Consider the following 27,829-nt stretch of genomic DNA (forward strand, 5'->3'; position numbering starts at 1 on the left):
ACTCTCTACATTGACACTGGTATTCCAGCAGTTTCCAGTTCATGGCAGGCTTGAGCCTTGGTGGTTCCTGGGTTGTTCCTTAATATCCTAACCAGTTTCTTCCAGACCTTGGCAAAGAAGGTAATAGTCCTGGCTTTGTCAAGGTAAAATACATTGTAGACCCCAACTCAATGATTTAAGTCAATGTATTTATATATTTGAACCTGTATGTATAAACTTTTGACCCTGTGTAGATTAGAGAAAATAAAAACTAAATTCAAACTTGTGCAGCGAAATCTTGTTTTTTAAGTAATTTAATGTGTATGTTGAACAATTATTCTGGTACAGAGAAAGAATCTTTCAAACAACTTATTAAATGCCCCAAATTATCATGATATTCATGATATGATTAGTAGATATAAACCTCTGACCATTGCTGTATGCTGCTTTTTGAGCTAATACTAGGCTGGATTAGTCCAAAGTAGAGAACCACAAAAAGATACTTCCTGGGGGAACATAAAAAAAGGAAATTTTACATGAAAACATTTGATTGCTATTTGTTTGACATAATTATGGCAGCCTACTAAAGCCTTTGATAAAGTTGTCATGTACACTGTGTTGCAGGCAGAGGTAGGACCCAAATGCAGGACTCAGACATGAAAGGGATAAACTAAGGTAGGCAGCTTTATTAGCTGTAACAAAAATACTCTTAACACAAAAAAAACAAGAATGCAAAATCTAGAAACTAGGAACTGGGAACTAAGTTACAAACAACTAGGAATTAATAACCAGGAAGTTATGAGAAATTAGGGGAACATGGCACACAGGGAAATACACAGCAAATCGGGACAACACGACAACGAGCAGCGAAAGACTGAGTACTTAAATACACACACAGGATAACAAGAGGATGGGCAACAGTTGGGAACACAGGAGGAACAGATCAGACATAACAAGACAGGAGAAGCAAAACTGAACACAGAATGAGAGAATGTCAAAATTAAACAGGAAGTACGATAACCAAGGAGACCAAGACTAAGACACATGGGCTTGATACTGAGACTGGGAAGAAGCAGACATGGGAACATAACTGACTGGGGAGACAAAAAGGGAACACCGAACACGGAGACAAGAGTTACACAAACATGAAGACAAGCATGAAAAAACATGGAACGTGGAACATAGGGGAGGGGATCTTAGTACTGTCTTTTAAAGCTTTGAATCATGACGCTCCTGCCTATATTTCTGATCTCTTAGAACGTCACACTCCCTCTCGCAGCCTGAGATCGTCTAATCAAAGGCTGTTGGTAGTTCCCCGAACACGTTTTAAAACCAGAGGTGATAGATCTTTTAGAGAGGTGGCCCCCAGGTAGTGGAATTCTCTCCCTCCATCTCTACATTGCCTGGATTGTATTTATTCTTTTAAACATCATCTTAATACTCATTTATTTAGACTAGCTTTTAATTAGATTCATGCTGTAGGTTTGATTGTACTGTTTTATGTGTATCTGTTTTATATTATTGTGAAGCACTTTGTGGTTTTTATCATGTGAAGAGTGCTATATAAATCAATAAAGTAAAGTAAAGTAAGGGAGGCATGGAAACAGAACTGAAAGGCAAGAAATTATATAACACAAAGCAGAAAACAACTAAAAGAACCAGAACAAATAGTGAATTATATAGTGCTTTTCTACTCTATCTGAGCACTCTAAGTGCTTTAGACAACTTGCCTCATTCACCCATTTGCACAAGCACTTTATTTTCTCTAACATTCACACGCAACATGGGGTTAGTATCTTGCCCAAGGGGTACTTGGCGTGCAGACTGGAGCAGAAGGGGATTGAATAACCAACCTTCCAATTATTTTGTGACCTGTTTTCCCACCTGAGCTACAGCCACCCCAATCTTACAGCACCTGGTATTCCCAGGCGATCTCCCATTCAAGTACTATCCAAGCCCGATTTTGCTTAGCTTTCAAGATCAGATGAGATCGGACATGCTCAGGGTGGTATGGCCGTAAGCTGTGTCTAATAAACACTAAATCTTAGAATATTACTTAAACCAGAATCAAAATGTACAAATACATAAACACTGGGTCACAGACCCAGGACCATGACAAAAAGTACTTTCCTGTAACTGATTTGCTCATGCATTAGAGGTGCTTTTGGAATTTCCAGGACACAGCGGGAAGAATAACTACAGCATGGTAACTCTGGTGTCTTGCTGTCTTTTTTTATTGAAAAAAAAAACCTAGCCTAACAAATATTTGGTTTAGTTAAACAAAGTTGTAACTATTTTTAAATACCTGCTGAAGTTGATTCTATCTCTGCGTCAAGGTCTGGCATCATGCTCACAGTGGTGATCTCAGCCTCCTGCTCAGGGGTGTGCCTCTCTGTGTGAGGCATCCGAGAATGTGCGTCTGTAGGAAGTGGCTGAGTTGGACTGCTGCCTTGCCCTGATGCTGCAGTTGATGCGGGGGACTTTACCCGGCTCGGTAATCCTCTGCTTTGATGCTCCGGGGTATGATTGATGGAAAGTCCTCTGCCCAAAAGAGGGAGCAGGTTCTGGGGCAGAGCAGAAGGGAGGATGCCCCCTTTCTGGGAAACCAGTTGTCCTTTTTGAGCCAGCACTGATTGTTGCAAACCACCAGTCACGGCACTAGAGTTTTTTTCTTTGGGGCTGCCTTGCTTTGTGCTCCTTGATGGCAATACTGGAGACCTGGCAGAGGGCATTATTGTGGAGACTTCTTTATCTGAAAAGCATGGAAAATAAGGGATTAATCATTTGAACTGGCAAAGCAGTTGAGAACATTTTTTTATAAAGTGTTGGGAGTATGGTTCTCGGTGGTTCTGTCACTGTTCTGCTGGTCTTATCAGGAGTGGAGTTATCTGGTCGGCACAGCTAGTCCCAGTTAAGCTGTTGCATTCACAACATAATGAGCATGCACACATACACACGTACACTCTCTCTCTCTCTCTCTCATTTTCACATCTCAGTGAGGACATCAAATTCACATAAGGCTTTTCTTAGCCACTTATCCTAATCCTAACCATTAGAAATGAATGCCTAATCCTAACCCTTACCCCTAATCTAAGCATAACCTAATTATAACCCTAAAACCACAACCATATTTTGAGCCTAGAGTAGTATAGAGGCATGTCAATTTTGGGTCCTCACAAAGATGTTTAAACAAGTACACACACACATGTATACATTGTAGTAGACAAGGCAGTTAAGCATGACAGGAGAGAAGGATAAAAAAAATGAAAAAATGCAAACCGCTCTGCCATGCATGCTAAAATACCATCTCCAGCAGCTTAGTTCAAAAACAGCAAACACCAGCATTTACACATACATCCTCCAACTCCTGCCACTAACACTCTGCAGTCAACCCTCAATAAGCAGCCATACAGTCCAGCCTAAAAAGTGCTCATGATGCAGCCTCAACATGATTTAATAATTTATAGTCATTTACATACTCTTCAAGCAGGAGAAGCACTAACAAAGCACAGCTGCTCTCATTTTTATCACAAGGAAATAAATCAGTGAAAATATCATCTCTGTGTTGTCAACACTCTGAGAGCTTTCTTCTCATTTTGCCTTTTTCTATCTTGAGACAGAAAATAAATAGTCTTTTTGTAAGAGAAAAAAAATTGTTCTAGATGTACCTGCATTATGCTCAACTTGCCACACCATCATCATCAAGAAATTCATTTCAACTTTCACAGCTTGTGATTACTTAGGCAGCTACACAGCAGTAGCTGTCAATACAAGCACTCACACACACACACACACACACACACACGTCTGGTTTGCTATCCTCGTGGGGACATCCCATTGACATAATGCTTTCCCTAGCCCCTTACCCTAACCCTAACCATTAAAAATAAATGCCTAACCCTAACCCTTACCCTAAACCTAACCATAACCTAATTGTAACCCTGACAGTAAAACCGCATTTTGAGTGTGAAAATTGCTTTCAACCCCGAGGGGACCTGGATTTTGGTCCCCACGGTGCAGAAAGTCCCCACCAGGATAGTAAAAGTCAGATTTTGGTCCCCACCAGGATAGTACGAACCCGTACACACACACACACACACACACACACACACACACACACACACACACACACATATTCATATCTTACTGAGGACATCTTACTGATTTAATGCTTTCTCTAGCTGTCATCAAAAATGAATGCCTTCATCCTAAACCTCACCATAACCTAATTGTAACCCTGACACTAAAACCACATTTTTAGCCTCAAAAATGCCTTGAAATTTGCGGGGACGGGCATTTTGTCCCCATAGGTGACTGTTAATCCCCACAAGTATAGTAGCATGCCAATTTTCTGTCCTCACAAAGATGTCTAAAAATGTACACAGACATTTAGCTGAATTCTTTGCAGGCAACATTAGTTTTCTAAAGATGCTGAAAACTTTTGCTCCTGATACAGATCTGCTGTATTAGTGTGCTTTTGGGGTTTTTTTTAAGTTCTTTAAGTGATATTTTTAGACAAAATTATGCTTATTATAGTGATCCAGAAGTCAAACATATACAAAAATAGTATCACTTCGTTCTGAATTAAGTCATATTAGACTGCTGTATATACCTGGATCTGGGTCACCTGGGTTGTCAAAAATTAGTGGAAGTTACCTGTTACCCCCTAAACTTAAACCTATCTCTTCTTAGGTTTTCTGCATCCTTTCACAATGTTATAGTTAGTTAGTGACAAAGTATTGTAACTTTATATTCTCAGAATTTATTATCAATATCATCATTATGTCCAGAGATGCATCTTTTCACCAACTGCAGGATCCCTGTAGGAAGAATATAGACATATTTATTAGATATAACTTTGAACCACCACAGAAGCTCAACCTGTCAAGTCCCATCAGAAGCTGTAATTCGCTTAATGATGCAGTGACAAAAAATAACAAGCTTCATCCAGCAGCTTTTAAACATCACAGACCATTAGAAATAGGTTCAATCTGTTCTTGTTAATTGGGGAGGAGGAGGCGCCGTTGGGGTCGGGTGCAGTGTGTGCTAGGCAGCTGCCAGGGGTGGAGAGCCTGGTGGCCCAATTCCCGGCTACTAAGACTAGTGACTGGGACATGGAACGTCACCTCTCTGGTGGGGAAGGAGCCTGAGGTAGTGCATGAGGTCAAGAGGTACCAGCTAGATACAGTTGGGCTAACCTCAATGTACGGCTTGGGCTCCGGAACTAGTTTGCTGGAGAGGGGCTGGGCTCTGTCTAAGTCTGGCGACTGCCCTCAGTGACAGATGGTGGGTTGAAGTGGGTATTTTAGTATCCCCTCAGATTGCTGTCTGTGCATTGGGGTTTTCCTCGGTGGACAAGAGGGTTTTTCCCTGTGCCTTTGGGTCAGAGAACAGGTCCTGACTGTTGTCTGCTCCTAAGTGCCAAACAGCAGTTCAAAGTACCTAGCCTTCTCGGGGTGCTTGAGGGGGCTCCACCTGGGGACTCTGTCATTTTACTAGGTCCGAATGGAACATGTTCAGCACTTCCACTGCTGAAACTGCTGCACTGAACTGGGGCAGAGAGATGGTTGGTGCCTGTCGTGGTGGTAACCCCCGAACCAGATGGTGGATCCCAGAGGTGAAGGTTAGGTTAGAACCATTAGGTTAAAGACGGTCTCCTGTTGGGCTTGGTTAGCCTGCGGGACTCCAGAGGTAGCTGATAGGTAATGACAGGCCAAAGGGAATGCGGCTGGGGCAGTGGCTGAAGCAAAAACTCAGGTGTGGGAGGAGTTCGGAGAGGACATGGAAAAAGACTTTAGGACTGCCTTGAAGAGATTCTGGCAAACCATCATGTGAGTCAGGAGGGGAAAGCGGTGCTCTACCTGCACTGTGTATAGTGTGAGTGGAGTGCTACTGACTTCAACTGAGGATATTGTCGGGCGGTGGAACAAATACTTCGAGGACCTCCTTAATCCCACCCACTGACACATTTTCTATAGAGGAAGCAGAGTCTGGGGACTTGTCTATACCTGGGGGTGAGGCAGTGAAACAATTCCTTGGTGGCAGGGCCCCTGAGGTGGATGAGGTTCACCCTGAGTTTCTGAAGGCTCTGGATGTTTTAGGACTGTCTTGGTTGACATGCCTCTGCAATGTTGAGTGGCGATCAGGGGCAATACCTCTTGATTGGCACACTGGAGTGGAGACTGCAGGGTGTGCTCCAACTATAGAGGGACCACACTCCTCAGCCTCCTCATTTCGTCCAAGTGGGAGGAATTTACTGCCTCAAGTGGAGGAATTTAAGTATCTCTTGGTCTCATTCACGAGTGAAGTGAGAGGGGAGGGGGAGATCGACAGACAGATTGGTGTTGTGGCTGGAGTAATGTGAACCCTGCACCAGCCCGTTGTGGTGAAGGGCGCTGAGTGTAAAAGCAAAGCTCTCGATTTACCAGTTGATCTATGTCCTCAATAGGGATGAGAATCCCAGTAGTCCAATACCTTGGAATCGTTAGTCTGCCTGCCTATTGATTTCACTTATTGGTTCTTGCCCTCTCGCTACGATCAACTGATTTCAGTTTGTGTGTCAGAGGAGGAAAATAGTGGTGTGGTTTACAGCGTGGATATGGTACATTACTTTTTTCTATTGCACAAAAGGGTCAGAGCTTGATGGTAAAGTGGAGACTGCTCCAGGACAGAAACTACTGTTAACACAACTTCCACTCTTTTCAAACACCTGCACAGACTAGCTAGCCAAGAATCCAGAGTAATGTTAAATCTGAGTAAATGCTGACCCCAGTCCAGCACTGTGATGAAGTGAGCTGTCATTTGTGGTGAAGCCACCCGCTGCTCCAGCTCAACAGGTAACAAACTGATGAACAGTCAGGTTGCAGCCTCCGTTTCTACCTGTTCATATTTCTAAAGTAGAATCATTGTGGTGATCACTTTAAAGTCTCTTTGTGCTGGTTTTCATCTTTGATTTGTGTTTTCAGCTTCGTGTTCAGACCCAAATACTAAGAGAAAGATCACTTGTGTCCTCACTAGGATAGGGATTTGTGTTGGTGTGTAGGGCTGTAGCCTGTAGGTTTATATTGTTAATTGGTAATTATGAGGCAGTGTGTATAAGATCATTTTACAGAGTAACATGAAAATAACGTAATGAGTAGTATAATAATTGTCTTTCTCCTGGGTGTATTTAAGTAATGTACTGCATTAATTTTAAGAAATTTTTTTGTGTAATATGTGTAATAACTTTTTTACTTTAGTTTTTTTTAGTTATGACACCGACACTGATCACAACAAAGAGGGGAAATACCTCCAACATGCACAAACATTTGACCACTAAGCACGTAGTTATTTTGCATGAATGTAATGTGTTTGATATGCTGTTTAGAGATGACTCTCAAAGTGGAGCCATTGAGAATCAATAAGGGAATCAATAAGGAATCGAATATATAAGTTATATCAATAATGGAATTGGAATCTCACTAGATTACAGCAGCAGTTCTGAATTCTCTGATTGATATTTTAGTTGCACCTGAGTGGTCATCACTACACACTTTCTTTTGGTTCTATCATTTGGAGATGACTGCCATTTCAGCAGCTGATTTTGACCTTTCTGCTGGGTCTTTCATGCACTAGATTTCTGGTGGTTCTACTCCAGTTTAGTGGATGGTCTGCAGGGTGTGTTTACTGTGCAGGAAGTAATTATTTGATCTTCCACTGCATTTGTAAGTTTGCTCATTACAGAGAAATTAATAGTCTCTAATTTTTTGATAATTTTATTTTAATGGAGAGAGACCAAAGATACAGAAAAGAAGATAGATTAAGATACATATTTGATCTACTTCAACACAGCCAGAATTGTGGTTCCCACAGATTGGCGGTGTGCCCATGTGGCACACATATTATAGCCAATCAATCCATTTCAGATACTCCTGACCTCAACTGATTATGTGCATAAAGGACACCTGTCCATAGAATAATTTTTTCCATTCCATGTTTTCTATCACCATGGATAAGACCAAAGAGGAGATCAAAGGTCAAAGATGTCAAAGGACATTAGAGACAAGAGACAGCACAAGGCTGGAATGGGACCATCAGCAAGAAGCATGGTGAAAAGGTGACAACTGTTGGTGGAATCATTTGGAAATAGAAGAAATGTAAAATGAACATCAACTGTTCTTGGTCCGGAGCTCCATGCAAGATTTTTCCTGATATGGTGTAACTGGTCATGAAGACATTGGTGGGTCAGAATAAAACTACATGGGAGGAACTTGTTAATGACCTGAAGGCAGATGGGACCACAGTCACCAAGAATACAATTGGTAACACACTGTCTATAAAGTCCCCTGCTCAAGAAGACAAATGTACAGGCCCATCTCAAGTTTGCCAGTGAATATCTAAATGATTCTGTGCTGTGGTCAGATGAAACCAAAATTGAGCTCTTTGGCATCAACTTGATCTGCTGAGTTTTTTATGAAGAGAGTGCATTTCATAAAACAAAACTTCAGTAATTCTTTAGAGCTGCAACAAATTGGTTTGGCAAATGAACTGATTTATAAATGGTAATCAATCAGCTATCATTAACTTTAGGGGCCACACACTGACACATGAACAATAACAGCTGAAAAAATTGTTTCAAGGTACTTTTTAGTTTAACATTCAATAAATATTAAAAAAAAATATTAAAGATTTATCTAAAAATTTAGCTAATAATTAATTTTTAAACATGGGAAGAAACACTTTTGTTTACTGTGCCATGGTTCTGTGTCATTTGACCCAGCTTTTGAGTTTATTGTCATTTTGTAAACCTCTCTCTCTCATCTTCCTCCTCTTTCTCTCTTTCGTGCTTCCTCCCTCTCGTTCTCCCTTGCTCCCTCTCTCTGTCTCTCATGTCTGCTTTCCCTCGACCCTTCTGTCAAGCTTGCGTGTCCCATCTTACGTCCCTCTACGTTTCCTGTTTTATTTGGACAGTCTTGTGTTCAATGTTCAGTGTGTTTAGTTTTGCTTCCTGAGCGGCATCATGTTCATTTGTGTCAGCTGTGTTCCCCATGTGTTTCTACTTCCCTCATTACCCTTCTGTATATTTAAGTCCTCTGTCTCCTGTTGTTCATTGTCGGGTCGTCTGTCTTCCTCGCAACATGTTCCTGGAATCAATGTTGTCTCAAGTCTTGGTTTTCTCAGGTTCATGTTTATGTTCACGTTTATATTTAGAGGTTTACTATGTCTGGCTTTAGTTTTCCCAGTTCAGGTTATGGTTTAGTTTTTCGCCTTTGCTATTTGTTTTTGTGTTTTTCTAACAGCCTGAATAAAATTTTCGCTTTTTGTTAAAGTTCAGTTCTGTCCCCCGTGTTTCTGCTTTTGGGTCCGCTCCTCAAACACACCGGCCATTTGGCCCTGTGAGATACTGACAATATTTCTTTCAAATTCACTGTGGTATGTTCAGATTAAAGAAGTAGAAAAGAAGACAACAGCAACAGAAAAGAGAGAGAGGGTGATGTGAGGTGAGTGTTTGATGATCTGGTTCTATAATAAAAAGAACCAGATCTTCTCTGAGATTTGATTATAGAAACTTGCAGAATGCATTTCATAAAGAAGTATCCAAACATGAAGCTGAACCGTCTTTTCTCTCTGGTGCTATAAGATGACAGACACAAAGCCTGATTGGTTTAGTTCTGTATAAATTCTATCACTTCAGTATGCTGATATTGTGCTTAACTTTGAATGTTTCATGTTCTTTAAAAAATAAAAAAAGAATCAAAGAAACTGCCAGGCTGAATAAATAATACTAACAAAATTGTATGACTTGGCAAATTTAGTATATAGGCAGTTTGAATTTTCAGACCTAACTGGGATCTTCTCAAGTTTACAAGCCTCATAGGTACTGTACTGCTTTGAACCATCCTGGTTTCTCACAGAGTTAAATGAATTAAATGTGACACTTATACTGAAGGTTAGTACTTCCTATTACAATAAAATGGTAATAAACAAATGGTAATAATGTGGAAATGATGCTATAATAAGGCAAACCAATTAGTAATAGTAGCGTAATACCTTGGTAACAATATGATAACCTGCTAGCAATAAGAAGGCACAAATTAAGCAATCCAGTTTCAACAGTTTAGGTGAGGAGGTTGGAGGTGTGGTGTACTCAGAATATCCCCAGAGAATTTTGTTCTGCTTTATTTCTAATGCAGTGGTCCTCAAAGTGTGTGGCGATGGGTGGGGCGCAAGTTACCTGGCAGAAAAGTCATGCGGAACTAATGGTTAACATCGGAATCACTTTTACGGCAGTTACGTAAATAATATTCGCATGTTCAACCACATGTTCGGACATTTCAGTACACTTCTTTATTGTGGCTGTCGACCTGGCCCCAGATAAAGCAGAAGAAGATGGATGGATGGATGGGTGTGATTGGGGATGCCGATCAGGTACGTCAAAAACAGGGTCAGTGCAGCCACTAAGAGTGAATAGTATTAAAATCTCACTAAATTATAAATTTTTCATCTCTGTTCACAAGGTTCTGGATTTCAGTTTTTTCTTTTTATAAGACTTAACTTTATTTTTCCATGTTTGGCAATGTTCACTTTCTGTTTAACGTGTAGCTTTTTTGAAAAAGTGGTGCAGACAAAATAAGAAACATAGTCATGTTTGTGGTGTGATGTGCATGTGGTGGGCTGTTATGTTGTAAACTGTTTGGATGTGCTTGTGAAAAGAAAGATTATTTTACTGCATAAACTAGCACTGATCGCATCAGCTGATTGCCACCGCTCGGTACACTAAGCCAGACGAGGAAAAATAAGATATTCTGATTCCAGCAGGTCGGTCCAGTGAATCACCTGTCACTTGACTCAGACCGGCTTTCCTCCGCACTGTCCTTATCTATAAAGTGCTTTGCAAACCCGGATTTTTCCGTTTCAGTGCAGCTAGCCAAAAAAATGAAGAACCACTTACAGCCTAACAGACAGAGAGTAAAAGTGGAGAGTATATGCTCGGTTGTAACATAGAACTTATTGTTGCAGCCAGGGACAGCACAAAAATGTATCCCTTAAACTGATTTTTAGTTGCGGTGTTCTTATTCATCTCAGAGTTATTGGTTCTGTTATTAGGTAGCTAAAATAAACTAACATAAGTCTATTGACTGCAACCAACCTTGTGTAAAGGAATGTGCGGGGGCAACAGTAGACACGATAACTGGTGCCTGATATCTGTCATGGCCACCTCTTAGCTCAGGGCCTGCAAAATAAGAAGCATCTCTCCACCAGTTTTAATCAGTTAGATAGATCCTCATATAAAACTCTGTGAACTGCCAGCGGGGTTACTCTCTTTTGGGAAGATGGACTGCAGCTAACTGTTTTACAGACTGTGGTTTTCTAAACAAAAGGGATCCATGTTCATGATACTTTTTAATCATTTAATGCTGGCTTAAATAAATAATAACTGAAGAAAGAAGTGTTTTACTGGTGATTCCTCAAGGTGGATAAAAGAACACGCTGTCAAAGTGGAGACCCTGATGTGATCCACTGAGGATAATTCGGACCACACCAGGGACTGGACATTTCCAGCGAAGCCAGAGGTGGACCCCAAACCCTTTAACACTCACAAGACGTCTCAGATCTGATAACGTAAGCAGAAGCCTGCTGTTTATGAACCGAAATTCTAAACATTGGAAATGGCTAAATTATGTGAGTGTAAAGGAAGCGGAGGGGCGAGTTTGCAAAGATAGTGAAAAGAAAAAACAAAAATAATAAATTTTATAAAACCATATTGGCTATTTGACAGTAACATTAACTGATTAAAATGAATTAAAATTAAGAATTAATTAAACAGGTAGTGACGACCTGAGCAGAAACCTCTGGTAGAATTGATTAAAATTAATAATTGCCACCTGCGGCTGGTGGCTGGGAGTGTGTGATATTAAGTGAAGCCTGTGGAATGTGAGATTGTGTGGGATGTAAAGCGACTGGTAGTTACTAACGGTGTTTCAGCTAAGGTAACAGACAGCTTGTTGACATCTCACAGTGTCAACAAGCTGTCTGGCTGTGGAAACCTCATGGTGACAACTGAAGCAGTGCCTAGTTGATTGGGTCAATTGCTGGTTGCTTGTTATGTAATACAAACAGACTGGCTCATAAGGGGAGATTGATTGTTGCAATAAACTGTGTGAGAGCATGATTGTGAGTGTCCTGAATAAAGTTATGCAAACTGTGTGAAAGAGTGATTAGAGCGTGACATGAGAGAGGACTAGCTGCCCTGACAAGGGTGCAGATAGGGAATTGTCAAACTGGAGGGCAGAGGGCGATACTGCAGGTCACCAGCTGCCCCCAGGGGACACAAAATAAATAAATATAAAAATGATACTAAAAGGGGTTTCTGAGTTTAAAACGGGAAAAGTCTAATTTCTTCTTTTTGGGGGGAAAAAGGAAAAACACAATACTATTTATAAATGAACAATAATAAAGGTATAAATAAAAAGTAACAATATATGAAACTGAATGTGACAAGTACTAAAGATAAATTCTTGAGGGGAAAAAAAAAGATGAAAAAGAAAATGAGGAAAAATAAATGGGGAGAAGTAGTTTAATGTCCAAAAAGTTTCTTTCTTGACAGAAAAAAATAAAAGAGAATCAGAGAGGGAAAGTGTTAATAAGCAGTGATGAAAAATAATATTAAATAAATGTGTTAGTGTGTCAGTAGCAGGTGAACCTGGACCTGGATCGACCTCTTCCACGAGCACAGGGACCGGAGCAAAATGACAGACCAACATCATTAACATACAGGGCAGTGGACACTCTTTCAATGATGAGGATGTACACATCCTGGACAGGGAGGAATGCTGGATTGAGCGGGGAGTCAACAAGGCAATTTACGTGAAAAGGGAAAGACCATCTCTGAATAGAGGAGGGGGCCTAAGGGTACATCTTTCACCATCTTACAATGCTGTGATTGAAGCCATTCCCCCAACTCTCTGTGAATGGAACTCATGACAATTGATCAGTGTTTTTAGATCAATGATCAATGGTCTATGATCAGTGGTTGTTGATCAATAGTCATGATATAACCCTAACCTTGCATATTAATGATCAAGGAACTGACCTCACAGCCTATTGTTCATTCAGTGGGCTAGGTTCAGTTATTGTGCAAATGCACTGTTTATAAGATTGGGGAAACCTGCAGTCAGCTGAGACTTGGATGAGTGACGAAACGTTTCTCACACTGAAAACGTTACGTCCAAATGAACGAAATCAACCTTTTGGGATCATTAACATAATTAGAACCACACTCAGGCCGAGTTTTTGGCTAAATATTTCACAGCTTCACCTCCATGTACGTCTTATCCTGAAAAACAAGCTTCAAGGACAACTAACCTCTCTCTGAAGACAAAATACAGTTCCAGAGCAAGTTGATGTTGTGTTACATTTTGTTCATGTTGAATATCAGTTTCCACTTAACTATAAATCTGAAAAAACAGAGTCCATTTTTTGTTTTGTTTTTTCACTTTAAACTGTTGTTCCATTGTATTAAGAATACAATAATGTAAAATGACTGCCAGATATTGAAAGTTGAGGTTATTCTGAAAAAAACAGGCAAAAGCATTCACTTAATTTCTGGCCTTTTTACAGACAATATTACCAAATAAGTCCAGGCGGCCTGTATGATACTTGGTCAATAAAGGGTTGGGAGACCAGCAGCATATACAAACACCATCATGGATGGCGACATGCTCTCCCAATCACAAGATGGGAGTTGGAAGGTTCACCCGCAATATCACTGTGTGTGAATGGAGCTGGAAAGTTTGTCTGAGTTTTAGATTTGCCACACATGGAGTAAAAGTTTCAATGGAAGGAACTGAGAAAAACAAGACAAAGTTGAAGAAAAACTGCCCACAGGACTGCTGATAATGCACACAACTATGAACTGCTGCAGGATGTGGGTGAGGCAGACAGAAGTGGCGGGAAGGAGGGAGAAGAGAACATGGAGGAACAATGAAACTGTTTTTAGTGTGGGGACACATGAAAATCGGGTTAAGGAAAAACGAAAACCTGAGGCCGACTGACTTGGAGCGGAGGTTGAGAAAGGGTCCTAAGCATCGCAACAAAAGTTAAAAGATGAAAATAAAACAGAGAATGCATTACCCGCCTACTAACACACACACACACACGCGCGCGCGCAATGAAGACCAGCTTACACTCACAAACATGCCCACATCTCTCATTACTGTTAAAATTGGAAAACTTGACACTGGCTACCAAATTCTGAGTTCATCCACTGCTGACAGACACCAGTTGACCTGTTGACCTGCAGCCTGGAGAATTAACTTTTTAATAGAGTGGTGCTACCAACCAGTGATCAGTCAATAAATTTAGTGGTAATATATTAAAATCGTAAGATGACTGAACTGAACAACACAGTCTGACAAATGATTGAACAACACAACAGTTCAGTCTGATCCTTTCCTTTATATAATATGAAGGCACAAATGAGATGGTTTCACCTCTTTTCGCTCTTTCCCTCCCTGTTTGTGCGCAGGCTCACACAGAACTCAGCGCCCTCTCCCTACCTAGACATCCAATCACTGTTAGTATGCAAATGACCCAGTGTCAGGTTTCTCAGTAGGCAGGGCAGAGCAAAATCTCTGTCGCAAAATCATAGCAACTCGTGAGGTAATTAACAACTAAAAAATACAACTATATTTGTACAGTAAATGGTAGACTAGTCCGTTGTTCTTCTCACAGTATCAGTCTGGTAGAGAAAAGTTTCTTTCTTGATCCCACAAGCACCACTGTGAACCCATCTGCTGCATAGAGCCGACTGGAGGACGTGTGTCTGTCAGACCCAGACACAAAGCTCCACCCCAGCTTTCAACTATGCTCTCAACTCAGTTTTCACTTTTCATATACTAATGTAATCACTGTGATTTTAGTAAAGCTCATTTCCTTATTTTTCGATAAAAGAAAGAGAAATTTGGTGATCTTGGCCCATGAGAAATCCATAACAAATAACTTGGATATGGATGAATCTGTAAGAGTTTTTGGAAAGTGAAGCAGGAGACTGTTGTTGTAGAGTGAACTGAGGAGAAAGGGAGAGTGGAGCTGTTAAGCTGCAAACAGAGTTCATTTCCTTGCAAAACAAACACATTTAAAATAAGACAAAAAATAGAAGAAAAAAGTTAAAATGTTCTGTTCTAAATCTGTTGTGTTCTACAAATTAATCTGAGAATTGTAGGAAAAGACATGAATTGTTTTTTTGTTTGTTTTTTAAAATTACTATACCATCCCTTTTTAGTTTTGTAAATACTGGCTATATTGAGAGGTCTTATTTTATTTTTACTTTATTTTGCTAATTTATTTGAATTAGGCTATCCAATTAAGATACATTTTATGTTGTTGGTTGTAAAGATCTGGATGGATTTTTTTATTCTTGATTTTCTTTTTATTCTATTTTTCAGTTTTATTTTTCAAGACTTGGTGAATTGACTTTTTTTTTTATAACTTGGCCTAGCCTTTTTATTTTTGTTAATACTGGCAATAGTGAGAAGTGTTATTGTTGGGTTCGTATATATATGACATAAGCCATCCAATTAAGGTAAATGTCATGTTTTTAGTTGTTATAATCTGATGAGGAATATTTTATTTTATTTTTTCTTGTTTTATTTTTCAGTTTTCCTCCTGAGGGACTGCCAGCTTAACATGGTCAGCTTCTGGTGGTCTAAGAGCTAGACCATCAGAAGCTTAGCCTTCATGTGGGACACCCAAGTTGGTCAGGTCTTAGGGTAGAGGCCTGACAAACTGCAATCCAATTACATGACAGAAACAGTTATCCAGAGTACCCCACCACCAACCCTTTCCTGCCTCAGTTGCCACCATTTGCCCCCTTTACATTTCTTTCTGCACCCCCATATATGCCTGTCTAGAACCGGCCCAGTGTGAATCCGAATTAGAATATTTCTATTGTAATTGTAACAAGTACAATGAAATTAAGTGCAGTCCCTGCGGTGTCAAGAGAAGAAAGTTTAAAAATAATTACAAAAGAAGTATAAAAAAGAGGCAGAACACAGTCATTCTGTAATAATAAGTAGAACGTTATTGCACATAAACACTGATGCACAGAATATCACAGGATGTCATCCAATGCGCTGTATTTGTCAGGCTGAATTGTAGGTGATTAGTTGTAATTCAAAGCCTCAACAGCTACAGGATAGAACTTGCTATCTGTCTAGCATTTGTTCTCATGCTCTTGTATCTTTTGCCTGATGGTAGCAGTTCGAACAGATTATGGGCAGGGTGTGAGGAGTCTTTTATGATATTGATATTGTTGTCATGGTGCTGGGTCGGTGACCTAGTGTTTCTGAGTTTTGTACCTTTTTTAGTTTAGATTTCCTCATGGTTTGTCACTGTAGTGTTTTTTTTCTCACTGTGTCTAGCTCCCTAGCTCTTTAGTATTTCCTGAGTCCAGTTTTGTTTTTGTTTTTCCCTGCCTGTCCCGTTTGGTTCTTTTGCCATCAGAATTGTTGTCTAAAGGCAAAGAAAGATGCCAAATGGATTTACTTTACCAAATGGACCATCCCAGCCTTGCCGTATTGGTCTATTTGATTCACCTTTGCTTTTATTGTTTATTTTATTTTCATTTGCTGAACACGGGACAGACTTGACTGCGGAAAAGAAAAGGGAGAAAGAAAGAGGGAAAGAAAAAGAGCAGGGAAGAGGGACGGTGATAAAGGGCAAAAACCAACAAAACAAACAGACAAAAAATACATATATCAATCACCTGGATCACCTGTTGAGAAAGAAAAAAGAGAAAAAAAAAAGCAAAGAAAAAGAGAGCAATATAATAAACAACATCATCACGATGATATATGTGAATATAACAGTAAATACTAAATATTAAATATTATTGTGCAGCACGTAAGATCGACAGCGCACAGTGTGCTTTGAGGTAGGAGCCAAAAAGGGTGTAGTTTGTGTGTGTGAGCACCCGTGTGTACACCTGTGAACGTGAGCGCGCTTGTATTTAAAAGGTTCCTTCATGTAATGATCTGCTAGAGCAGTGGTTCCCAAACTTTTTTTGCTGGGCCCCCCTTTGTTTTACAAGAAAAATATCCCCCCCCCGCGCGCGCACACGCACACACGCACGCACAAACACATCCTCCAACCACACACACCCATATTTTGCTCCATTGGGGTTTATTTCACACCTCAAACATTTAGTAAACAATTAAGCAAATACAAGTAATCTGCAGGTAGTAAGAAAATAAACTACTAACTCTTTTACGCTGCGTCCGCAGCTGTTTCGTCCACACGTAAACGGCGTTTGGAATCACCGAAAACGGAGATTTTTTAAAACTCCTTTTTTGGGTTTATGTGTGGACGAGGAATACAGAGTTCGTCACGCAACATTAAAGGTATGTGCCTTTTTCCACGTCACGCTGTGCGCCACGTTATTGTTTACATGAGATGAATTGCAGAATGGCAGATAGTCAGATTAACAGTATTTTGTCTCTATCTGCAGGTTTTACATGCTTACATACACACACGCAGTTACTGTCCCTCCATTTAGAAAGGCAGAGGCGTCACGGCGTAATTATTTTACGTGTAGTTGTTTTTTCCTGTGTAATAATATTCAACATTGCTATCAATACATTTTTCAAAAAATGCCTCTCTGTGCAAAATGGGTTTAAAAACATGAACAACTGTGGAATACTGTTTGTCCGTGATTTGAACCCAGAGAACAAATCCTGGCAGGACCAGCCTGATATTATTCGTATCCTGCTGTAACTTTACTGTATAAAGAGCTAATATCTCCAAAATGTCAGGAGTAGTTATTTATTACAACAAGTGTTTGTGAACTAAAAATCAAGAATGTGGGATACTGTTTGTCCGTGATTTGGAGAGCCCAGCGCTGCTCCCGACACAGGGGAAACCAATTCTGCAGGGGAGACCTACCTTGGCACTTGTACAGGTGAAACCAAAGGGAAGATATGCTTCTCCATATTTTCTAGTCTTTGGCTTAGAATGAAGTTGGTTTGGAAACATATTCAGCTATGCTTCATCTCCTGCTTTGCGTTTGTGTGGGAGCCCCGTGCTAGCGTTGTTTTTTTTATGGTTTTTTTTCCCTTTTCATGCGGCGCCCCCCCTGCAATGGCTCTGCGCCCCCCCCTAGGGGGCGGGCCCCACACTTTGGGAAGGTCTGTGCTAGAGGGTGTGGGGGGCCATAGCCCAGTCCTCCTGGGCATGAAGCAGGTATGGAGGAGATCAAGGCTCCAGACATCCAGAGGCCCCAAGAGCAAAGGAGACCAAGGAAGACCAACGGAGGGGCAACCGTGCCATTATCCCGGAAAGAGCTGAGGAGAGCCCCAGATGAGGGGTCGCTCAGCAGCCGCGGAGCAGAAGCCAGGGGGGGTTGCAGTGACGTGCCCGTGAGCTCCGCCGGCAGCCAGCTGTGCCAGAGTGACCGAGCCCCAGGCCGAGAGGCCGAGGGCACCCCACCCCCGATGGACCCGAGCGAGCCCCAGGCTCCAGGCCCTGACAAGCAGCCACCAGGAGTGAGCCGGTGGGTACCTGGACGCCCATCCCCGGACACAAAGAACCACCAATGCACCGATGTCTGAGGGCATCTGCCACTGGCAGGGGGAGTGGTGGGGGGAGATAGGCCTCCATACCATGGAGGGCCTGAGATGTCCCTAGAGAGGTGGCGTCTGATACCCAACCTGACATATAGACACAAACAAACAGGCACACACAGATACAAACATCCATTCCCACCCTCATGCTCTCATATGCAATTACTCAGCATTCACCCAACGTGGAGACAGACATAAATAGACACTGGACACACAATCACACTCCCCAAGCGTACTCTATACCCCAGGTCTAGGTACCCTTGCCCCTGGAGGGGGAAACTGCACCCAGACCCAGGTGGTGTTACCCTTTTCCCTGGGGTGGAGAGAAGCAGACCGCCCCGACTCTGCAGCAGCAGGGAGGCCCCACATTCCAGACCCCAATCGGACGGCCAACTCCTCGTCCCAGCCCCCCCGCCCCAACAGGCAACAGAGAACGGGGGTGTGTGAAGACTCCAAACCTCCCTCCGCCCGCTCATATGTAGTGTTGATGCATGTGTGTTCTAAGGTGCATTTAAAACCCAGGGGGGCATGGAGCTACCTGCCAGAGAGCAGCAGGTAAGCGCATAGCCCCTCCTGATAGCCCTCAATGTATACGTGTATTTAAAATTGAGAGGTGGGCAACGACGCCAGGGGTGAGTCCAGTTTTAGGTTTTGTCATGCGGCTTCCCTGTGTTCTGTATTTCCTGTTTTACTTTGATAGTTTCTGTCCGATGTGTAGAGTGTCTGGTTTTGCTCCCCCTTGTCTCGTCAGCCCTGATTTGACCCAGCTGTGTTTCCCTCCTATCTCTCATCCCCTGATTGCTCCCTCTGTGTATTTAAGGCCTGTGTTTCTCTGTGTCAGTGTCGCGTTGTCAACGTCTGCTCACCCTCATGCTACGCTGTGTATTCTGTTTACCTGCTTGCCTGTCTGTTAGTTTATTTCTCCCCAGTATAGCTAGTTTTCTGTCCAGTCCACAACCTGCAATAAAGCTATGTATTTTGAGTTCATCAATCTCGAAAATCCCTCCGGACGCCCCGGACAGAACATGAAACGTGGACATGTCCAGCGAAAAGAGGATGGTTGGTCACCCTAGCATACATGCATGGGCTAGTTTTCAGTTTCAGAGAATAACTGTGTACTAATTTTTTGGGATTTTGCTTTATGTTTGGAAATAAAGGTATTCAGTTACTTTGTTGAAATGAATAAATTACACAGCGGTATTTTCCTGTTCCATAAGGCTATGTAGCCTCATGGGCAGTGTAGTCCGTGCTGCAGGGAGAATGGACTGCCATTCCCGTTATGTGTCTGTGAGCGAGGGAGGGAGACAAAGGAGAGTCACAAAGTACAAGTACAAGAAACGGGAGCTGGAAGCATGTAAATGTAATAATAACCTCTGTAGCGAAAAAGAGTGCCTGACGAGCCCAGTTGTAAGTAAGCTATTAAGACTCGACTGTACACTGTGTTTGTGTTTTCCTCCAAAACAATAAGTTCAGTTGGAGCAGCCTTTCAATGCCACTCTCTGTCTCTCGCCTCTCTCTGTCTCTCGCCTCTCTCTGTCTCTCGCTAGCAAAGTTGACCCAGAGAACAAAGTAAAGCTAGTTTTCTGCTACGAGCCCGACACGGAACCTGATGTTTTAGCCAGAGGTCCCTTTACGGTTTTATGCCTTTACGGTTCGGAGCCGTGGACCTGTTTCATATACCCGCGGAATAGTTTTCTATACAAGATCACTGCAAAAAGTGCAGCTTTACCTAATGTCCACCCTACTGTTACTCATTTTATATTAAGATTTAAAAATCTAGTTGGTATTGCTATGGCGAATAACCTTCAGTAAAAGTAATAAATCACACAGCAATAGTACATTTATGTAGTTATAAAAAGCATGATAATATATTAAGTAATCCAAAGTATTCAGAATACGTTACACTCATTGAGTAACGTAACGGAATACGTTACAAAATACATTTTGGGTCATGTATTCTGTAATCTGTAGTGGGATACATTTTAAGAGTAACCTTCCCAACACTGTCCTTTACAGACAGAGCAAATGGAAACGCTCCTAAACAGAATCATGAGAAGCTCAACATGTATCCTTGAGTTTGGTTTAAAACTCAAAGTCTGGTGAAGATATAATATAATTAATTTCCTGTCATGTTCTCAAGTAATGTGCTGACAGTTCCCATAGCTACTCTGCAACTTGATTCATTTCATTCAGTCACTGGGCAAATAACAAAAACCAGATCTGACCATTAAAGCACAGGTTGCGTTACTGTTGTTACCCAGTAAACATGATGATGACTGACAGACTTGTGGCATTTTTTGAGGTTTGTTTGAGGGAAATGTGCTGTGACATTTACTATTTGACAGCTATTATTTGATGGGGCTGTCTTGAGCTGTCTGAAGAGATTGTCAGCCAAGAGACTTCTTACTCACTGCACAGACTAAAACTCACTGATTTAATCGAAATAAGGTCTTATTTTAAGACCTTTAGATTTCTTTTAAATTGTTATCAAATGCGTTTGCAAATTTTTATCCCACTCCAAGCAACTAGAGCAGCACATTTCAGTGATCAGCACCTTCAGTCAAAATGCAGGAAATAATTACCCTGCTTGCTTTCCACCAAAACTGCTGGAATCTTTAGAAAAGCAACAACAAATAGTAACAGCAACTGAGCAGCACTGCATCACCCTCTGAACACTGAGCAGAAAAGGTTAGAGGACATTGCTGGGGCAAGAAAATAACCACTCAGCAGACTAAACACTTTAAACCTAGTAAGGTGGGATTGCCGACATGGCTGGGATGGCAAAGTTCCTGCCAGAATCTCTGCTCTTCACACATTCACAAGTTAGTTAAAGACAATGGCTGGCATTTGAGTCTGGCTTTACTAATATCTCCTAGTTTACCAATATTTACCACTAATGAAATCAAAGTGGGTGGTGTCCTCTCAAGAAATAAAGTAAATTGTGCTAAAATACTTTGAAACAATATTATACCTGGCCCCACCTATGGATGTGCATTCAAAACACCAACTGACCCGCCATCACCTTTTATGTTCTTATGGTTGATGAATCCAAGTCAATTTCTTTAGATCTCAAATAATATAATGCAAACAATATAACAATAATCAAATGAATGGCATGAGTGTGCTCATCACATCATTAGAATAGTTTACCCCACACAGAAGGGTTTCTAGTTCTCTTTTAAATTCAAAGAGGGATTAGTAATGTCATAACCAATGTGCAGGCCAGACTTGAACGCAAGACTTAGAAGATCAGATTCAGTGAGTATGTTTACAATGATCAAGGGAAGATCCACAATCTCTATTTACACAAAGGTCAACAAAGCAGGTTTGTCTGATAGTGAAAATCCAATGTGTCTGATCACTCTTGACGCAGGAACAGTCTCTTCTCCATAAATCTCTTGCACACAATTTCCTCTCCTCCAGAGATACATGCCAGGGCTTCTGTGCAGACTAGAAGACAGGCAAGTAATCAAAGAAACAACAGGGAAGCAGACTTGGAGATCAGAGGAAGTTTCACTACCACAGTTTGTTCAATGCTCAGATGAAGACTGAAGGTTTGCTCTCACTATAAATAGAAGCCAGATGATTAACAGATCATGAAAAGGTTGGCTTGATTGCTTCAGGTGTGCGCTGGAGGAGGACAGATCCAAGAAGGATCCTCCTGGCGCTCGCTGGGCTTATTAGAATGTTTGCGATGGAAGTCTGAGCATAATTTTGTTCAAAACCACAGTATGTCTCCAGTGGATGACTCAGGACTGGACAGAAGATGGAACATACAAATAGCTGGGTGGACTGTTACCTGGGTCGGGTTCGTCCCGCTGGGCATTTTGGACCAGTGACTCAATTTCTCAGGACAGAACCAATGATGCAGGACAGTGGTCGAATGGTTATCTCCTCCACAGTAGTGTCACCAGTTGAAAATTGTCAGGATAAGGCATCTGGTTTGACATTCCAGGAGCCAGGTTGGTAAGTGTTTACAAAATTCAAACAAGCAAAGAAGAGGGTCCACCTGGCTCGTCTTGAATTCAGTCGCTTGGCCGCTTTCAGGTATGCAAGGTTTTTGTGGTCAGTCCAAATTAATTAATGGATCCACTCAACTCAAGCCAGCGGCACCACTCCTCTAAGTCCATCTTGACTGCCAGCACTTCTGCTCACCACATCATAGTTGTATTACGTAATAAGAGAAAAAGGCACAAGGGTGCATTTTACCTTCTTTGCAGAGCAATAAGATGTCTCTAAACCGTGGAATCAGAAGCATCTACTTCCATGATTAACTGTTGGGTGGTAACGAGCTGGATGAGGATGGGTGCAGAAATGATGAGATCCTCGGAAGTAGAAAAGGCCTTTTCTGCCACCTTGATCTTCACTGGGTCAGCTCTGATCAACCCTTTCTCTACAATGTAGCCTAGGTAGGAGACTGAGTCAATGTGAAACTCACATTTTTCACCCTTGACGAACAGCTTATTTTCCAGCTGGTGTTACAGCACCAGAAAAACATCAATTCATCTCTTCATCTGAGGATTGTTTTACGCTCAGACGAAAACTGAAGGTTTGCTGTCAGTATAAGTAGAAGCCAGCTGATTAGCAGATGACAAACAAGTGGGCTTGATTGCTTTAGGTGTACGCTGGAGGATGGCAGAGATCCCAGAAGGATCCCTCCCCTGCAAAGTAAGGCGTGGTTAGACACACACACACACACAAAACACACACACAAAACACACATTCATGATGAGAGGGAGAGAGAGAGAAAAACAAAATGAAGAGAGGAAAAGAGAAAGGACAGAGATGCACAGGAGGACTGAAGGACCATGACAAGTACACTCATAAATAACAGTATCCTAGTCATTCCCTTAGAGTTAAATGTGTTTTTTCATTTTAGCATTATGTCCAATGTATTATGAAGGAGATAAGAGCTAGCATGTCCATCAAATAAAAGCTCAGATCTGTTCTATTAGTAAACTTAAAGTTTCATGGATATTGATATTAGTAATTTTATTGTTAATATTAATAATTAACTACCTAACCCTTAAACCACCTATACTGTTGGTACTCGCAGCAAAAGTGCTAAACTGACTCTAAACCTGGTGGTTAGCAATCATTTTTCCTTACAACTGATTAACTGGCTTGAATGTATCTGCTGTGAAAGGTCACATGTGCAATAGCATGAAAGGTCATGAGGCAGCATGTGATGCGCGTGCCTTTTGTCTGGGAAAGCTTTGATGTTTCAAAGGCTATAGCTGTAGCATAAGTTGTTTTGGGACTCCCCAGGGTACAGTGATACCTGGGTCACCTCTCGATCACAATGATCAGATGAAAAGGACCTCTTGCTGGTCCTTGACAAAAGTTTACTTGAAAATGAGAACATTGACTATAGCTCAGAGTGATCAGGATAGCTGCATCTGTTTCAAGAGACAGTTTTATTGATTTTGAGTCTTTGAGTAGCCTGATCCATTATGGCCGTCACAACAACAAGTGTTTGTCCTTTCCTGTCTAGACTGAAGATGGGAGTGTTTAGCTCAGTGTTACAGTGAGAACTTTCTGTTTTAAATGTAATGTTGTTAATTTTTAACTGAGAGGCAGCAAGGTTACCACTGTTGCCTCACAGCAAGAAGGTCCTGAGTTCAATTCCACCAGCAGGGCAGGATCTTTCTGTGTGGAGTTTGCATGTTCTCCCCGTGTTTGTGTGGGTTCTCTCCGGGTACAGGATTTTTTTAACTGTTTAGACCAATGTTAGAACAGGTCATGCACATCCTAGGTGTATTCTATGGCTTTATCAGTATATATTTACATGAAAAATACTAGATTCAAATCAACCTTTATCTGAAACAGGCTCTCTCTCTAGCTCTGTAATATTTTGTTCTACAGTCTCAAGCTTTACAGTTTCAATTTATTCTTTAGATTTATCTAGTAGGCACAAAACCACTGTAAATGAATATAAATGTTTTTTTGGTTAATGTTGCCAATGTTGATCAATATGTTCACCATATTCAATTCAGTTTTATTTACACAGTGCCAAATCACAACAACAGTTACCTCAGGGCACTTTATATTGTAAGGTAGACCCTACAATAATACATACAGAGAAAAACCCAACAATCATACGACCCCCTATGAGCAAGCACTTTGGTGAGAGTGGGAAAGAAAAACTCCCTTTTAACAGGAAGAAACCTCCAGCAGAGGTGAGAGAAGGAAGACAGGACAAAAGACAAGCTGTGGAAGAGAGCCACGGATTAATAACAAGTATGATTCAATGCAAAGAGGTCTCAGCTTCATATAAGTTTATTCATCATGTATATGACACAGTCATTTTATTCTGTTTAGCTAAAATGTACACTACTGAACTCACAAAATACATCTCACCTAAGCAGTCACAGTGTGGTTTTATCTGTAATAAGGTTCAATTCAGACAACAACTGTGTTTTTCTGTAATTCTACTTTGAAAAGAGATTCTTTGAGTAATTAATTACAAATATCAAACCCCCCACAAAAGACAACAAATGTATCAGAGATGAGGTTGAGTAGGAAGAGTTTGGAGTTAAAATCATGTTTGGTTCCATTCACATTGCTTTAGAAGTGCCCCTAATCATTTATAAAGAGAATCACACACTGGTTTAGAACTGCTTTGTTGCTGCTGGTTTGACCTTAATGACAATGCAGGAAATGAAGTGTCGAAGAAGTAAAGGGGTGATGCATCTTCCTTGTTCATGTGGTTTGTTATTAGTTTGGATGACTGAAGCCATGAATATCAGACTCCAGAAACGTAATCTGACTCCTTCTCACTCACTGCCTTGTCTCCATTTGAAGTTGCCAAGGTCACTCTATATCTATATTCTATATTTTTCACAAATTAACCTGTGGCGACTTCACTGCAGGAAAAGAAGGTGACTATGTCTGTTTGACAAAGGAGGCAACATGCTCATAACAGGAGGAAGGAAGAGATGAAGTCAGTCATCCTCAGTTACTGCAAACTTTCATTGTTACTCTAACACAATCAAGTCTGAGAGTGCAAAGCTATGTCAAAGAAGGTTTGAGCAAAACTGAAAAGGGAAACCTGACAGCAATAGTGATGGACTCCTTTGTGGTTTCATGTGTGTATATTTTGGAGCTTGTGACAGCCTAAACACTGAGTTGAAATATGGGGAAAGCCCTTTTGTATTTTTATTTTTTTGTTTTCTTTCTTACTGTGTTTAATTTGCATTCTTAATTTGTATGTAGGAGCTGGTGGCTATTTATAGTGCTTTATCAGACCCAAAGCTGGCAGCAACAATATCAAGAATACATTCCTGATAAGTGTGTTCCCCATGAAGAATTACTGTAAACACACACATACACACACACACAAACACACACGCAGCTGCATTCTTCACAGGCTACCATAGTTTTTGGCTGCAGTAAAAATGCAGGTCGAGTTATAATATCAGACAAAAAATATGTTTTCTAAGTACACGGTGTGTGTCAAGTGATAGTTGCATAAATCAAACTAAGGATATTTCCAGGTAATCCTGGAGGTGTAATCACATTCAATTTTCAGTAGTGTTATAACGCATTACTGTACTGAATTCACGAATTACATAGATAAAATTATGCTGATACGTGCGTTACAAAGGTTCTTCAGTTATGTACACATCGAGTGAATATAATGAAAAAAAATGTAATTTCAATTTCAAAAAAACTTTTTTTTTCTGTGCAATTTCAGTTTGTGTGGAGAAGGGGTTAAATGGTGGAGTGCTACAGAGATGGACATAACTTTTATTTTTATTGCACAAAGGGTCAAGAGTGCAATGGTAAAGTGAAAAATGCCTCTAGGACAATAACAGCAGCACTATACTGCTAACAGAACTTCATCTCTTTGCAAAAAATCTGCAAAGAAAGAAAGCTATTGAAGAATTGAGAATGACGATAAAGCTGAGTGCATGCCAACCCTAGCCCAGCAGCCCAGAGCCTGGTCTTCAACACCTAACAAACTGATCAGCAGTCAGGCTACAGTCTGCGTTTCTACTGGTTCATGTTTCTACAGGTTCATGTTTCTACAGCAGACTCACTGTGATGATTCTTTGAGCTGGTTTTTTAGGGAGTACAGAGAAAGCAATGTAAAGAGTAGCCTAGTGTAAAGGCCATTTCAGACAGAATGCGGCAGATGCTGCGCTGCACTATAAACCCATTCTTTTCTATTGCTTGCAGTAGAAAAGAATGTTTCCCATTGTACTGTCCAAAGTGCAGTGCAAGCGCACTGGCATACTGTACTCGTGCATATTGCGGGTGGAACTTTGACTGCTGTGTGCTGTAACATATTTCGGCATGACCAATAGGAACAAAACCTACAGCTGTGCTAAGGTAAACCACACCGTTGACGAAAACATGGAAAAAAAAGTTAATTCTGTTTGTATCCAAAACTTTTTGACAACTTTATGAAAGCAGTGTTGTGAAAACAACACATTCTTCACTAACAGGGATAGTGCCAAAGCGTTCTTCTTTAAGAATGAGAGATACGTGTTTTGAAACGGCAGGGAGCAGTTAATCTAGTATATGTAGAGCAGGTGCAAAGAAATTATGAACAGGCAGAGCGCCATGGACTGCCTAACATAAATTTTGCGCTTTTCACTCCAGCTAGCGCATAGGTGTCAAACTCTGGACCGCGGACAAAATTTGGCCCACAGCCTAATTCCATTTGGCCCGCGAAGCCATACCAAATTACTATTAGAGCTGGCCTACTGGTATTATACAGCTAATATATATATTGTTTAGTATTAAGCTTTGCTTGTTCCATATTCAGTTTTTCAGCAAAACTTGTTTGAGTCCATAAGAAAAGATTCATTCTTATATCTGGAAGAAGATTTTTTTTTTCAATAAATATTAATGTTAGCCCGCGACTTTGTTCCAGTTTTGAATTTTGGCCCACTGTGTATTTGAGTTTGACACCCCTGAGCTAGTGTATGCCCAGTGTATGCCACATCCTATGTAAAACCATGAAAAACTTACATTCTCCAGCAAGTAATTAAATTACGTTCAGAATTACTTTTAAGGAAAGTCATGAGTAATGTGAAATACATTATTTTTCCTGAGTAATAACCCCAAAACTAGTACTTACACATCATTAGACTTGATGCTGACAAAGTCTTTTACATTAAATATGCCAGGAGTGCTGGCATATTTAGTGCTTCTTGTAGCTTCACTGTGACTGAAGCTACAAGAACATCATAATAACAGCTGAATGACATCAAGGACTATGTCAACAGCCTGTAAGAAAAAATACA

General features: G+C 40.9%; 1 protein-coding gene and 1 pseudogene across 5 annotated transcripts in view; both read right to left on the reverse strand.

Annotated features, from left to right (window-relative positions):
* LOC134630503 (seizure 6-like protein) overlaps positions 1-27,829 on the reverse strand; it is a 114,639-nt gene that overhangs the window by 56,589 nt on the left and 30,221 nt on the right. For all 5 annotated transcript variants that reach the window (XM_063477827.1, XM_063477824.1, XM_063477825.1 and 2 more), the window contains exon 2: positions 2,285-2,731. In XM_063477827.1, coding sequence (XP_063333897.1) covers positions 2,285-2,731 — 447 coding nt within the window. The remainder of the gene's footprint in view (positions 1-2,284; positions 2,732-27,829) is intronic.
* Positions 1,883-2,001, reverse strand: LOC134632538 (5S ribosomal RNA; annotated as a pseudogene).

Source organism: Pelmatolapia mariae, linkage group LG7 (assembly GCF_036321145.2).
Source record: "Pelmatolapia mariae isolate MD_Pm_ZW linkage group LG7, Pm_UMD_F_2, whole genome shotgun sequence".
Classification (NCBI taxonomy): domain Eukaryota; kingdom Metazoa; phylum Chordata; class Actinopteri; order Cichliformes; family Cichlidae; genus Pelmatolapia; species Pelmatolapia mariae.